Source organism: Dendrobates tinctorius, unplaced genomic scaffold, assembly GCF_039654945.1.
Source record: "Dendrobates tinctorius isolate UK_male_01 unplaced genomic scaffold, ASM3965494v1 ptg000120l, whole genome shotgun sequence".
Classification (NCBI taxonomy): Eukaryota; Metazoa; Chordata; class Amphibia; order Anura; family Dendrobatidae; genus Dendrobates; species Dendrobates tinctorius.
This window is the reverse complement of record NW_027361788.1, coordinates 27,871,567-27,885,121: the sequence shown is the minus strand read 5'-3', so window position 1 is coordinate 27,885,121 and position 13,555 is coordinate 27,871,567. Positions and strand designations below refer to the sequence as shown.

The window sequence follows — 13,555 nt, the reverse complement described above, 5'->3', positions numbered from 1 at the left end:
CCTTTGAACTCCTACAGGAAGCTCCCATGTCTTTGTTGTCCTGGAAGGTGGTATTTTCCCTTCACCCATGACAGCACCACATGAGAGAGGGATCCGCCCCGCCAGGACAGGAACCTACTGAAACATAAGGGGCGGCACCTCTCCCCCGCTTCAGTTGGGTTCCTGTCCTGGAAAGGAATCCCTCTGACAGCGGCGGTGCCTGTCAGGATGAAAAGACCCAGGGCCGTCCCGGCGTGTAAAAATGCAGGGCTGGCTTACCTGCGACGCTGGCCGTCGGCAGCTGGTAGCGCAGTCCCCGGGGTTTTCCTCATACGGGCCCCGGGTTCGTGCGGGCACGTTCCGATGTCCTCCCTTCAGAGATTCCTCCCTGTGCCGCCCTCCCCCTGCGCGCGCCCGTTCCTTCCCCTGCATGCAGGGGAAGCCGGGGGCAGAGACCGGCGTCTGACGTGGGAGCGCGACCGCTGACGTCATCAAGACGCGACGGTCATGGCGCCGGGCGCGACGCCGGCCAGGAGAAGCGGCTGGCGGTCGCGGGGGGGAGGGGTAATGAGGGGCTCACTCACCGCATAAAAGGAGCAGAAGCGGCTGCAGGGGCGACAATGGCGTCTCAGGAGGATCGCTCACCGTCCCCATTGTCTCTGCCCCCATCGCAAGCTTCTGGTCGCAAGAGCCGCTCGAGCGGCAAAAGCAGCAGCCGTTCGAGTCACCGATCGAGGGATTCCTCGAGATCAAAAGAGCGCAGAGCGCACGCTCCTTCGCAGCCCCAGAGCCCGGTATCCGTCTTTCCTGGGTGGTGAGTGATCTCCGTGAAAGTTAGACAATTTTTTTTTTAGGGAGGCAAAAAAGCTATAAGCAAAAAGAAAAATAGAGAATGTGCCATATGCCACAGCCCTTTAGCAAAAGACTACCAAAAGGACTTGTCAGCTGTATCCAGCGGACTATGGCTGAAGAGGTGCCGAGCCTGGCAACAAACCTCAGATCGATGATAAAATCTGAGGTACAGGGCTCACTTAAAAAATTATTAAAAAAGAAGAGTAAGAGTAGGAAAGCCTCCCCGAGTTCCTCGTCAGGCTCCTCCTCTTCGGAGTATCAAGTTGAGCACGGGTCATCTTCATCCTCAGACAGTGATACGGGGGGCAGACCTTGCTTTCCCGTAGAAGATACGGACGCTCTCCTTAAAGCCATCAGGTCCACTATGGGCCTGCAAGAGGAGAAGGTAGAGAGATCACTGGAGGATGTAATGTTTGGCGGCCTGCAAGAAAGGAAAAAGCGTACCTTTCCGGTCAATGACAAGGTTCAGGCCCTAATCGAAAGAGAATGGAAGAAACCGGAGAAGTCAGGTAGCCTTCCCTCCTCTTCAAAGCGAAGATACCCCTTTGAGGCTAAAGACACGGACGTCTGGGACAAGGTCCCAAAAATTGACGCAGCAGTGTCTAGGTCTTCCAAGAAGTCGGCCCTGCCCCTGGAGGATTCAGGGGTTTTGAGAGATCCATTGGATAAAAAAGCGGACTCATACCTAAGGCACACTTGGGAGGCAGCGGCAGGGGGTCTGAAACCGGCAATAGCTGGCACCTGCACAGCCCGGTCATTAATGATCTGGTTGCAACAACTTGAAGAAAAATTAGTCTCCAAGGTACCAAGAGAGAAAATATTAGGAGAAATGTACTTGCTACACGGAGCTGCCGCTTTCTTGGCTGACACCTCCGCCGACTCGATGAGGTTAACGGCAAGAGCAGCGGGGCTATCAAACGCCGCAAGACGGGCGTTATGGCTCAAAGGCTGCCCTGGGGACATTCAATCTAAGGCGAAATTATGCTCGTTACCATGTGATGGGCAGTTCCTGTTTGGGAAAAACCTGGATGACATCTTGGAGAAGGCCGGGGATAAAAAGAAGGGCTTCCCCAGATTCATGGGTGATCAAAGGAGACCGCCTTTCGGAGGGGAAGTTCAATCGGGGCCGTCCCCCGGGAGAGCGGAAAAGGTGGGACGACAAGAGGAAAAAAGAACCAGGGTTCATGTTTGGGGGAACTACCTCAACCGCCAAAAAATCCCCGCAATGACGCCAGCCCTCCGGTGGGGGGAAGATTGAAGCTCTTTTCTCAAGAATGGGAGAAAATATCGGCCAACAATTGGATTCTGAGCATTATAAAGAATGGCCTAAAAATCCCTTTTTTCCAGCATCCAAGAGCTTCATTCGTGGTGACCCCCGTCAGAAAGGAACCAGGGGAGCAATCAGCCATAGAAACAGAAATTTTAGGACTGTTGGAGAAACAAGTTCTAATAGAGGTCCCAAAAGATCAAGAGAGAAGGGGGTTCTATTCTCCCCTCTTCCTAATAAGAAAACCAGACCTCTCCTTCAGAACGATAATAAATCTCAGGCGCCTCAATCAATGGATCATGAACCAAACATTCAAAATGGAATCAGTGTCTTCGGCCATAAAGCTGTTACACCACATCTGCTTCATGGCCGTAGTAGATTTGAAGGATGCCTATTACCACATCCCGATGCACCCAGAATACCAGAAATACCTGAGGGTAGCCCTATACATCCAGGGCGACCTCAGGCACTTTCAATTTACAGCTCTTCCGTTTGGCATCTCCATAGCGCCAAGGATTTTTACGAAAGTAATAGCGGAAATGACAGCTTTCCTTCGAATCCACAATGTGATTATGGTGCCTTACTTGGACGATTTTTTGGTCATTGGCAATTCAGAACGTCACTGCGCACATCAAGTAGAGAAAATAACAGAAACCCTGCAAAGACTGGGTTGGATGGTAAACTTAAAGAAATCAAAACTTCAACCCCTAAGGAAACAAACATTTCTAGGTTTCGTCTTGGACTCCGACCGTCAAGTTTGTATCTTGCCAGAGAAAAAACTAGAGAAAGTGAGAGAAATGACCCTCACAGCAATACAACAACCGCTCATGACCCTAAGAAGGGCAATGTCCCTGTTGGGCACGCTAACAGCCTGTATCCCTGCGGTCAACTGGGCACAGTTTCATACCCGACAACTGCAGGCGGAAATCTTGTCAGCCCAGAAACGATTGAAAGGGCGTTTAGAAGGGAAGCTGGAACTTTCCGAAAAGGGGAAAAACGCTCTCACTTGGTGGCTAGACAGCACAAATTTAGCAGGGGGAACTTTGTGGCACAGGCCCGTGTCCGATGTAATATTGACGGACGCAAGCTCCTTGGGATGGGGGGCACACCTGAGAGAACAAATAGCCCAAGGGTCCTGGGGTCACCTAGAGCAGAAGGCTTCCTCCAACTTAAGAGAGTTAAGAGCGGTAAACAGAGCCTTGGGGGCATTCATTCCCAGGCTACAGGGTCCGAATTATGTCAGACAACAGGGTGGCAGTGGCGTATGTCAACCACCAGGGAGGGACAAGGTCAAACTCCCTAATGGACGAAGCCAAAAGAATCTTTCTCAAAGCAGAACAACATCTACCCTCCCTGACGGCCCTACACATCAAAGGGACAGAAAATGTTCAAGCCGACTTTCTAAGCCGCAACAAGTTAAAACAGGGAGAGTGGGCCTTAAATCGTGTAATATTCCAGAAGATAGTACAGTTATGGGGGCAGCCAGTGATCGACCTCTTTGCCACCAGAAACAACCGGCAGGTGAGGAGGTTCTGCTCATTAAACCCAGGGGAAAACCCGTGGGCAGTAGACGCTCTGCAAATCCCGTGGCTGTTCAAACTGAGCTATGCCTTTCCCCCAGTAGCGTTAATCCCGGCAGTGGTAAAAAAGATAAGAGACGAGCAAGCCAGAGTAATCCTCATAGCCCCGTTCTGGCCAAAAAGACCGTGGTTTTCACTACTGCAAATGATGTCTCTCTCGGACCCGTGGGTACTGCCAGAAATTCCAGATTTATTAGCTCAGGGGCCGATATTCCACAAACAAGTCAAGGGGTTCCATCTGACGGCGTGGAATTTGAGAGGGCACTTTTGAGAGATAAAGGTTTTTCCCTGGGGTTGGTGACTACTCTAATGAAAAGTAGAAAACCAATAACAACCAACATATATGGCAGGACGTGGAAGAAATTTCTACAATTCCTGGGAAAACCGTTAGGTCAAGAACCCCCAATCGAGTCCATCTTGGAGTTCTTGCAGACAGGTCTACAGCTAGGCCTGGCGGTTAATACCCTCAAGGTACAGGTTTCAGCGCTGGGTGCATTATACAATTGCAATATAGCGGCAAACATATGGGTAGCCAGGTTCATAAAATCTTGCCACAGATCTAGGCCAGTTTCCTTACCAAAAATAGCTCCATGGGATCTAAATCTGGTGCTGGAAGCCCTTACGAAGGAGCCGTTTGAACCCATACAGCAGATTTAAACTAAAAACCTCACCCTAAAAACCATCATTTTGGTAGCTCTAACGTCGGCACGTAGAGTTAGTGACTTGCAGGCCCTCTCAGTCAACCCACCATATACCCAGATATACCAGGATAGGGTGGTTATGAGAACAGACCCTGTTTACTTGCCGAAAGTAGTAACTAGCTTTCACCGAAACCAAGAAATTGTCCTCCCTTCCTTCTGTGAGAATCCGAAAAACCCAGGGGAGGAGAAATTTCATAGCCTAGATGTTAAAAGAACCCTAGTAGAGTATATGTCTATAACCAGCCAGTGGAGGAGGTCCCAGTCCCTATTCGTAGCCTTCCAGGGGGCTAGGAAAGGTTATGGAGTGTCAAAGGGGACTATTGCCCGATGGATTAGGGAGGCCATTAGTGTAGCCTATTCAGCTAGTGGCGTCCCGGTTCCTGACGGCATCAAGGCTCATTCCACCAGAGCCGTGGCGACCTCCTGGGCTGAGAAAGCAGAGGTATCAATAGAGCAAATTTGTAAGGCCGCTACCTGGGCCTCACCCTCAACTTTCTTTAGACACTATAGACTAAATCTATCCTCCTCTGCTGACTTGACCTTTGGTAGAAGGGTGCTCCAAGCGGTGGTCCCTCCCTAAGGTGTTCGAAGTCTCCAGAATCTCTCATGTGGTGCTGTCATGGGTGAAGGGAAAACCACCATGGTTACTTACCGGTAGCCGGTTTTTCCGGAACCCATGACAGCACCCGTATATTTCCCCCCCTTTTTCACCGTTTGGGTGTGCACAATAGTCGGGTGTATTTGTGTTATGTGGTGTTGGATAAATATGTAACTAACCGGGAAGTCCTCTCAAATGCTCTGTAATCCAACTGAAGCGGGGGAGAGGTGCCGCCCCTTATGTTTCAGTAGGTTCCTGTCCTGGCGGGGCGGATCCCTCTCTCATGTGGTGCTGTCATGGGTTCCGGAAAAACCGGCTACCGGTAAGTAACCATGGTGGTTTCTCGTAGCCATCACCTCTATTAGGAGTGTTTCAGAATTAGCGGCATTGTCCTGTCGTCCTCCATTCCTAATTATGCACCAGGACAAGGTTGTTTTGCGGCCTCCTCCTAACTTTCTTCCCAAGGTGGTATCGGCCTTCCACCTGAACGAGGCTATAATCCTTCCATCATTTTGTCCCGCTCCAACCCATCCTCTGGAGCGTTCTTTGAATAAGCTAGACCTGGTCAGGGCGATAAGGATCTGTCTTGCCAGGACCGCTCCTTTCAGGAAGGTGGACTCGCTCTGTTATCCCCAATGGTGTGAGAAGAGGCCTGACGGCCTCTAAGGCAACAATTGCCCGCTGGATCAGAATGGCAATTCTGGAAGCATACCGGGTAAAGGACAGGGTGTCCCCTGCTGGGGTCATGGCCCATTCAACCCCGGGTGGTGGGCGCCTCCTGGGCGGTACACAACAGGGCATCAGCCATGCAGTTGTGCAAGGCTGCCACTTGGTCGTTCGTGCATACTTTTTCAAGGTTCTTTAAGGTCCATACCTATGCTTCAGCGGACGCCAGCCTAGGCAGAAGAATCTTGCAGGCGGCAGTGGTGAGTTCTCCGACCTGAAGGAAGTTTGTCTTTTCCCACCCCAGGGACTGCTTTTGGACGTCCCACGGTTCCTGTGTCCCCCAATGAGGCGAAAGAGAAAACAGGATTTTGGTTGCTTACCGTAAAATCTGTTTCTCAGAGTCTTCATTGGGGGACACAGCGCCCTCCCATGATTTTATTACATGTGATGAATATGATGACTTACATGATGTCTCCTCCTACTGCTTTTTCACTAACTCATTGTCCTACAGCCGGTCGGAGGGGTGTATACTGCGGAGGCGGAGTTAACATTTTTTTTCATGCATAGTGTCAACATCCTAGTGATAGCAGCACACAACCACGGTTCCTGTGTCCCTAATGAAGACTCTCAGAAACAGATTTTTCGGTAAGCAACCAAAATCCTGTTCTAGTCACACATATTAGGAAATGGTGACTTAAACACAATTATTTTTTTTATTTTTTATGTTTTTTTCACTTAGTCAGTGCGATCATGGCAATCTATATAACTGGGTGAATAATGTTTCCAGGTCATTCACCTAATGCCATAAAGGTAAAACAAAAAAAACATTTGTACTTTTTCACCAGTTCATGTAGAATTTTTTTCTTTCTTTTTTATCTTTTCTTCAGTACATTATATGCTAAAATGAAAGGTGTCTTGTAAAGCTACAACTCTTCTCGCAATAAAACAAGCCCTCGTGTGTTTTTTTCCAAAAGTCGTAACATTTTATTTTTTCCATTTGAGGAGAGAAAACTAAATAAAATTGTAAAATTGGTCCTGCTGGGCAAAGGTTAATTGGGGTTGTACCAAGTTTGGAAGCTATTCCCTGTCCATGGGTAACATCCCAATTTTTGGGGGTGTCTGACCAGTGAGACCCCGAGTGATCCTGAGAGAACCGTGACTCTGAAGAGCTCCATGAATAGAAGCGGTGGTCGATCATGCACGCCTCCGTTCTATTCATTCTTAATGAGAGTGCTGATAATCAGCCGAACTCTGCGTTCAGCTATCACTGGTGGCTCCATAGAAAATGGAGCCCATGTGTACCTATTCCACCACCGGCTCCATTCATGGAGGTCGGGACTGGTGAGCGTACCTGTGGTCAGACCTCCAGCAATCGTGAGGTTATCCTCTCTTCACTGGAGAAACTTGGTTACAACCCTTTTAAGAAATGCATGGGTATTGGCAAGTGACAGGAGCCATGTCTCACTGATGACTGTATGCCTTGACGACTAGAAGTCATTCATTTTCTTTTTGTTTCTCTTTCAGCCGTTGCCGGTCACATCAAGCTTCCCATCTTCCTGGGTCCCGACTTTGACTCAGATTCATGGGACTGTTCCAGCTGCTATCTCTCAATCACTTGTACTCCCAAATTTTGCACCCGGAGGCATTCCATCATACCCAATACCACACGCCTGCCAGCTCAATGCAATGGGTAGTCCTGGCTACCCTGTACAGTGGTCTAATCAGACGCCGGGCATCCCCGCACCGCACCTTGCAACCTACCAGCCTGGAATTGGAATGCAAGCATTTCCCTCCGCTCCAGCTCAGAAAGCTGCTACAATCCCATCCTCCCCCAAATGATCCCTTTAAATGACTCCTTAAGACTTCTCTGGGATTTCCCTGCCTTCCCGCACAGACTACATCAGACGCCCGCTCTCCGTTTCTTTGGTTGTTTTACCTCTTTGGTTATAGTTGTGATACAAAGGGTGTTCTGTTATCTCTTCCCCAGTTACTGGGGATTTTTTTTTCTTTGTTTTCCTACGTGCTGTGTCATGTGAATTGGGGTAGAATGTACCCTCGTTGCTACACATAGTCATTCTGCAATGTGATTTCACTTTTTTTTTTTTTTTACCTTGGAGAATCAAACAACTGTCCTGGTGCCATACAGGTGAATGAATGTGTCCCAGCCTTCACAAGTAACTGCAGCCGAGCAAAGTACTGAGCGAGAGGTAAGGGGAATATTTTCCACCACCTCCCGAGCCTTTGTACAGGGTTACACAGCACAACAATGTCTCCTTTTTTTTTTTTTTTTTGTGGCTTCTTCACCTTCCCCTAATGTTTGGAGGGTGATGAAACACCTCTCACAAATCTTGTATTTTTCATTACTGTAGTTACAATCCAGTGATCCCACTTCAGAATATCCTAAAGCAGAAGCTCCTTACACCAGCGCTAAAAAAATGTGAATTTATATGCTGTTGTGCAAAGCATTACCATATTTTATTTTATTTCTTTTGGATGCTTTCTACCCAAGCTTTATTGGGTTGCTTGTTTTTAGTGCCCACTTCTTGTTTTTTGTCCCACTCCTGGGGGTCAATGTTTATATGGTGTCACCACCTACATGCATTTACCCTTCCCCTGCACCTTCTTCTAACATAGAGGCCTTCTAGCTTCTGTCTTTCGCACAACTGCTGCTTCTGCTTTGCCTGCAGACTCTTGCTGTGCCTTGGGGGATATCGTACGTTCTGACATCTGTGAATCTGACAACTTGCCATTTTTGACAATTTTGCTGTACTTAGACCATAACGTGTTGGCTGAAGGTTTTTATTTCAGTCGAGCTTGTTGTAGACGTAAGTTTTTATACTGCATTTTTTCCCCCTTTCTTCCATTTCTTTTATTTAAATGAGATTTGACAGTGCTGCAGAAATATAGTGTATGGATCCAGCTTTTGACACTGGACCCTTTTTTTTTTTGTTGTTGTTAGCGTGCCCCTTAAAGTGCACACACCCTGCTGAACATGCCCCTTATAACTTACAGTAAGGCTTTACTGCTCTGAGCAAACATTGTAAGGAAGGGGGATATCAACACTTATTCCTGCACTACTCCTAATCCTCTGTTTTTTCCCAAAAATATATCAACACATTCGTGCAATGTAAAATATTTTCTTGAAGTTTTGGACAGTCGGTCCCCACATCCTTGAGGACGCTGCTCTCTGTTAGTTTTTGTACAATGTTATCTGGTCCGATGCTCGGTGTGGATGATCACGGCTTGGTAGAATGTATCATTTCAACTACATTTTGCTTTTATTTTTTTTTTTTTTTTTTTTTAACTACCTCATTTTGTAGTGCCCATCCCAAGGAAGTGCACATTGCTGGTTTATCAGAGAGGGTCTTCCCTTATCTCTTGCCTTCTCTCTGTTCTTCCCCCCCGATTTGGTAAATTGAACTCGAAGAACACAAAGTCTCGACCGGAAAACGAATCCCTGTAGATTACGGAGATGGCTCTTTTATACACGGTATTTCCTTTCACAAGTTTTTTTTAACAGACTGCTTTGTGAATGGAGCCTTGCCTTTGATAACCCGATTTTAGTGTTGACAGGTGAGAATTATTTTTTTTTCGTTGTTTGTACTTTCGACGTTTAATGTTTGCATTCACACAAATAGGGCTATATACCGTATACTGGAATTTGGGTGGGAGGGTGGGGGTCCATCACATTCACGTGGCATGGTTCTGTCTCCCTAGGCATCATGGGATATGTCTTGAAAATGTAACCCTTTTTAAAAACTTGAAGACAATATATATATATATATATATATATATATATATATATATATATATATATATATATATATATAATAAAATCTCGACCTTTGCCTATCTGTAGTTAGACAACTGCGGTCCAAAGAAAAAGTAAAAGCACTTGGCTGTGAATATAGATTTAATTTTGTATTTTTTTTTTTTTGTTAATGGTTTCTCACAAAAAGTTTTTGCCTCCACGCTTTTTTTTTTCGGTGTTGCAGTTTAATCCTGTTAAAGTGGCTAGGACTTTTTACTGGATACCACTCATGGACAAGAATGAAGCAGTTTTGGGGGAAAGAATTTAGGACTTTTTTTTTTTTTTTTTTTCTACTTCTACGACTTGTCTCAGGGCCATCATCTTCTACCCAATAAGGGAGTGTGTCAATATAAGTAGAGCATTCATTAGGTAGGATGCATCCTGGAAGACCAGGTAGAAGAAGGATGACCCCCCAGCAGTTTGCAGTGTCACGATTGCCCTCAATCCCATTGCGTTGTCATGGTGGGCACTAATGGTTACTTTTAGCTACGTTGTACTGTACATATTTTTTTGTTTTGGTTTGAGGTCACCATCTGAAATCCTGTGTTCATCTTAAAAATCTTCCTTTTGGACGCACCGTGATATTGATATATGGGAACTCTTGTTAATGTGTGAATGTGCCATAATACTCCCATCACTGGCTTATGCGTGTGATTTGTACATGTGTTATCAACATCTGAACTGGTTATTGATGGACCCTGGAGCAAGAGAGTCCAAAATAGGGTGCTAAATACGAGAAGGTGTGGGGAGACGGTGATAACTTCCTGGACTTTCGGAAAGTTCCTTGTGCCCCTTTTAAAGTGTGTGTTGCATGTGAGATGGTGTAGAACTGCATCTCCCAGCATATCTCGACACTCGGACATTTTAGGAGAGCCACTGGTTAGCAATTGCTGACGTAGAACAAGTCACAATATCATATGATTGCACCTGCATCTACAGTCATGCAGGGCGTGATCATGGTGACGCCAAAATACTTCCCCTGTGATCTGACATTACTTTTCCTCCCTCGATATAATTGGCATGGAGGTAAGCACCTTGCAGGTCTGACTTAACAGACAGTGGATTTGGCTATACAGTGTAGTATCATCCTAATATGCAAAAAGGTAAAACTTCAACTTTTGTGTCATTGTTAGATTCCAAACTCTGTGCTGAATACTTTCTCAAAATATCTCTACATCCATCAGAACTTGGATATAGTGTTCTAAATCCTCTACAGACACTTGATTAGATGCTTTGCCTGCTACCTCAACTAGAGGTAGCATTGCTAAGTTCAGTGGATGATGGTAAGCTCCCTCTAGTGGTGGCTACAGGCGCTAATATTTAGAGCATTGCATGCTAAATCCCTGCAGCCACCACCAGAGGGAGCATACAGTCATCCACTAAACTCAACAATGCTCCCTCTAGTGGTGGCTGCAGGTGCTAATATTTAGAGCATTGCATGCTAAATCCCTGCAGCCACCGAGGAAGCATACTGTCATCCACTGAACTCAACAATGCTCCCTGTGGAGAGGATTTAGAGCTCTGTATTGAAAAACCTGCTCTCTGACCAGTATAAAGACACATTAATTATTTTGCACAGAATTTTGAACATATTTAGATTGAAAATGGTTAATTGCATTACAGCTAAGAGGTACAACCAGATTGGAACCCGGATTGTAATTGACTACATGTCAAATACGGCAGGTTTGGCAAGTTGTAAAGCTGAGGTTTTGGTGTAAGTTTCTTTCCAGTCGTTAGGTTCTCCATAGTCAGAGGTCTGGTGGGATGTGATCCAGGTGATTACTGGACTGGAGAGTGGTAGCAATTACTAAACTGTGAATAGGATTTAATGCACAGGATATGATGGAGAGAAAGTAACGCTTTTCACTACTGCGTGCAGTGTCCTGCCACCCCGGTCCTCTGTACTGTGACACATTAGTGTGCAGGTAGCAGCGACACAAGGGAGGACTTACTGTTACACAGCCGGTAGTGTCCCGTTAAAATGTCTGCGTTTCTTATACTCAGCCATTGGTTTGTCTTAAGGTGAATGTATCTTTATGGAATGTAATCCCAATCTCCATGTGTGAGCAGACAGCACTGCTGGCATCTTCTCCGTACCACACAAATACATAGCCGACCTCAGTAGTGGGGACTTGTGACCGGAGAACATCAATGCTTTGTGGGTGTTTGCTCTTCTTCCCCTGTGAACTGTAGGATGTGGTAGATACGTTTTGAGGCTGGTAACTCAAAAGCCCATCAATCACTAGTAAATACGTATCCTTGCAACGTGCTGTATGCACACATCCGCCTTTTTTTTTTTTTTTTTTTTTTTTGCTCCTACACGACAGGCGTATGAATACGGTAGTAAGATAGCGGGGCCGAGTGATAAACCCCACGGCCACCTCTACAGCGTCACTCATATACATGGAGTCATAATGCTGGAGCATCTGCTCTTAGGACTCCTGCCATTACCCTGTTGTTCTTCTTGGAAATGTATGACTAACGAGAGGAATATCAACGGTCTGAGTCATGAATATGGTCCTCACTGATTGGCCGGGATAAGAAAATGTAGGGACATTACTCCCATCGTCCAGGTTTCAAGTCAGGTTCGCACATTTCCAGCAGGCTTAGTAGAGGAATGACAAAATGCATGGTTCATGATGGAGATCTGGAAACCGAACTGACCGGTCCACAGTGACACTTTAGTAACTGTAGTGTGAGATGTGTCAGTGAGAATTCGAGAAGTGTAACGTCGGCCTGCACCCGCACAAAAGCTTTATTTTACTATTCAGGAGAAATACAGTTTCCGTTCCTATAAGACGCGCCACTTTACACCACGATTGTCATCTTCTTGTTCCCTTTCATGCGTCGATTTGGCCTCTGACTCCTAAGAGAAGCCAGATAATGAAGCCTCACACTTCTCAATTTAACCTATTGAACTTGGAACACCTTTCACTTACACAATTTGTTTTTTTCCCTTCGACATTTCTAAGCTGTGAATATTTTAATTTTTTTTTTCTTTCGGTCACCCCAGGGATTTGTTCAGAATGTGTGTCCCTTTAAAGCTCTCCCCTCCTTTCCTTTTTACTGCTGGACACCAAATAGCAGTGAACATTGCAACGATGTAAAGAGCCGAAGCTAAAAACAAACAAAAACACAGCGCTTCAGTTCTGTCGAAGCGGCCGCTGCGGCTCTGCCTCTTGTCTCACACTCGCTTTTGGCCTTTTTTGCATTATTTCTTACGAGTCTGAACAGATCCCTGCTTTAATCTACCGGTGGTTTGTGTTTTATACATAATATATATATATTCTTATTACAAGTACTGTGTTTATTTTTGAAAGTTGGTCTTTTACTGCAATATACTTAAGTTTAGAAACGCAGCATGCACTTTTTTGGGGGTAATTTAGAATACTAACATTCCATCACTGGAATTGTAATTGTTTAACTACAGGAGGGTCTTGTAAAGTTTGCATAAAAAAATCATTAAACTGTCATTATTAAATGTTTCTATGTTTTATTTCTTGCGCATACGCTCACTCGCGTACAGAAACTTTTTTTCATATTGTCAGGTTGTTTTCTAAAGGTTATCTGACCACACTGATTCAGCTGCATATCCACAAACCCCTCTCAATCGATATGGCTGCACAGACCCCTCTATACACAGTGGCTATGCAAGTCCCTCTTGATCCACGGCTGTTGCGCATGCACGGACCTCTCCTCGATCCACGGTGGCTGTGCATGGGCGAGCCCCATCTCAATTCACGGCGGCTGTGCATGGGTGAGTCCCTATCGAACCCCAGTGGCTGCGCATATATGAATCGCTCTCAATCTACAGTGGCTGCAAATGGGCGAGCCCCTCTCGCTCCACAGTGGTTGCGCATGCGTGAATCCCTCTCAAACCATGATGGCTGCATATGGGCGAGTCCCCCTCAATCCATGTTGGCTGCGTATGGGTGAGCCCCTATTGAACCTCAGTGGCTGCTCATACGCGAATCCCTCTCAATCTACAGTGGCTGCACATGTGTGAATTCCTCTTGATTCACGTTGGCTACACTTGCGCAAGCCTCTATCCACTTTCTAGTCGAGCACTCTTGTGCCCCTTGGTTCTCGCTGTGGAATTTC

The 13,555-nt window shown here is 46.2% G+C and overlaps 1 protein-coding gene across 3 annotated transcripts in view; it reads left to right on the top strand.

The window, feature by feature from the left end:
• WNK3 (WNK lysine deficient protein kinase 3) overlaps nucleotides 1-12,939 on the top strand; it is a 156,575-nt gene extending 143,636 nt beyond the window's left edge. For all 3 annotated transcript variants that reach the window (XM_073540969.1, XM_073540966.1, XM_073540968.1), the window contains exon 24: nucleotides 7,168-12,939. In XM_073540969.1, coding sequence (XP_073397070.1) covers nucleotides 7,168-7,482 — 315 coding nt within the window. In that variant the 3' untranslated portion in view covers nucleotides 7,483-12,939. The remainder of the gene's footprint in view (nucleotides 1-7,167) is intronic.
• Nucleotides 12,940-13,555: the final 616 nt, after the last annotated feature.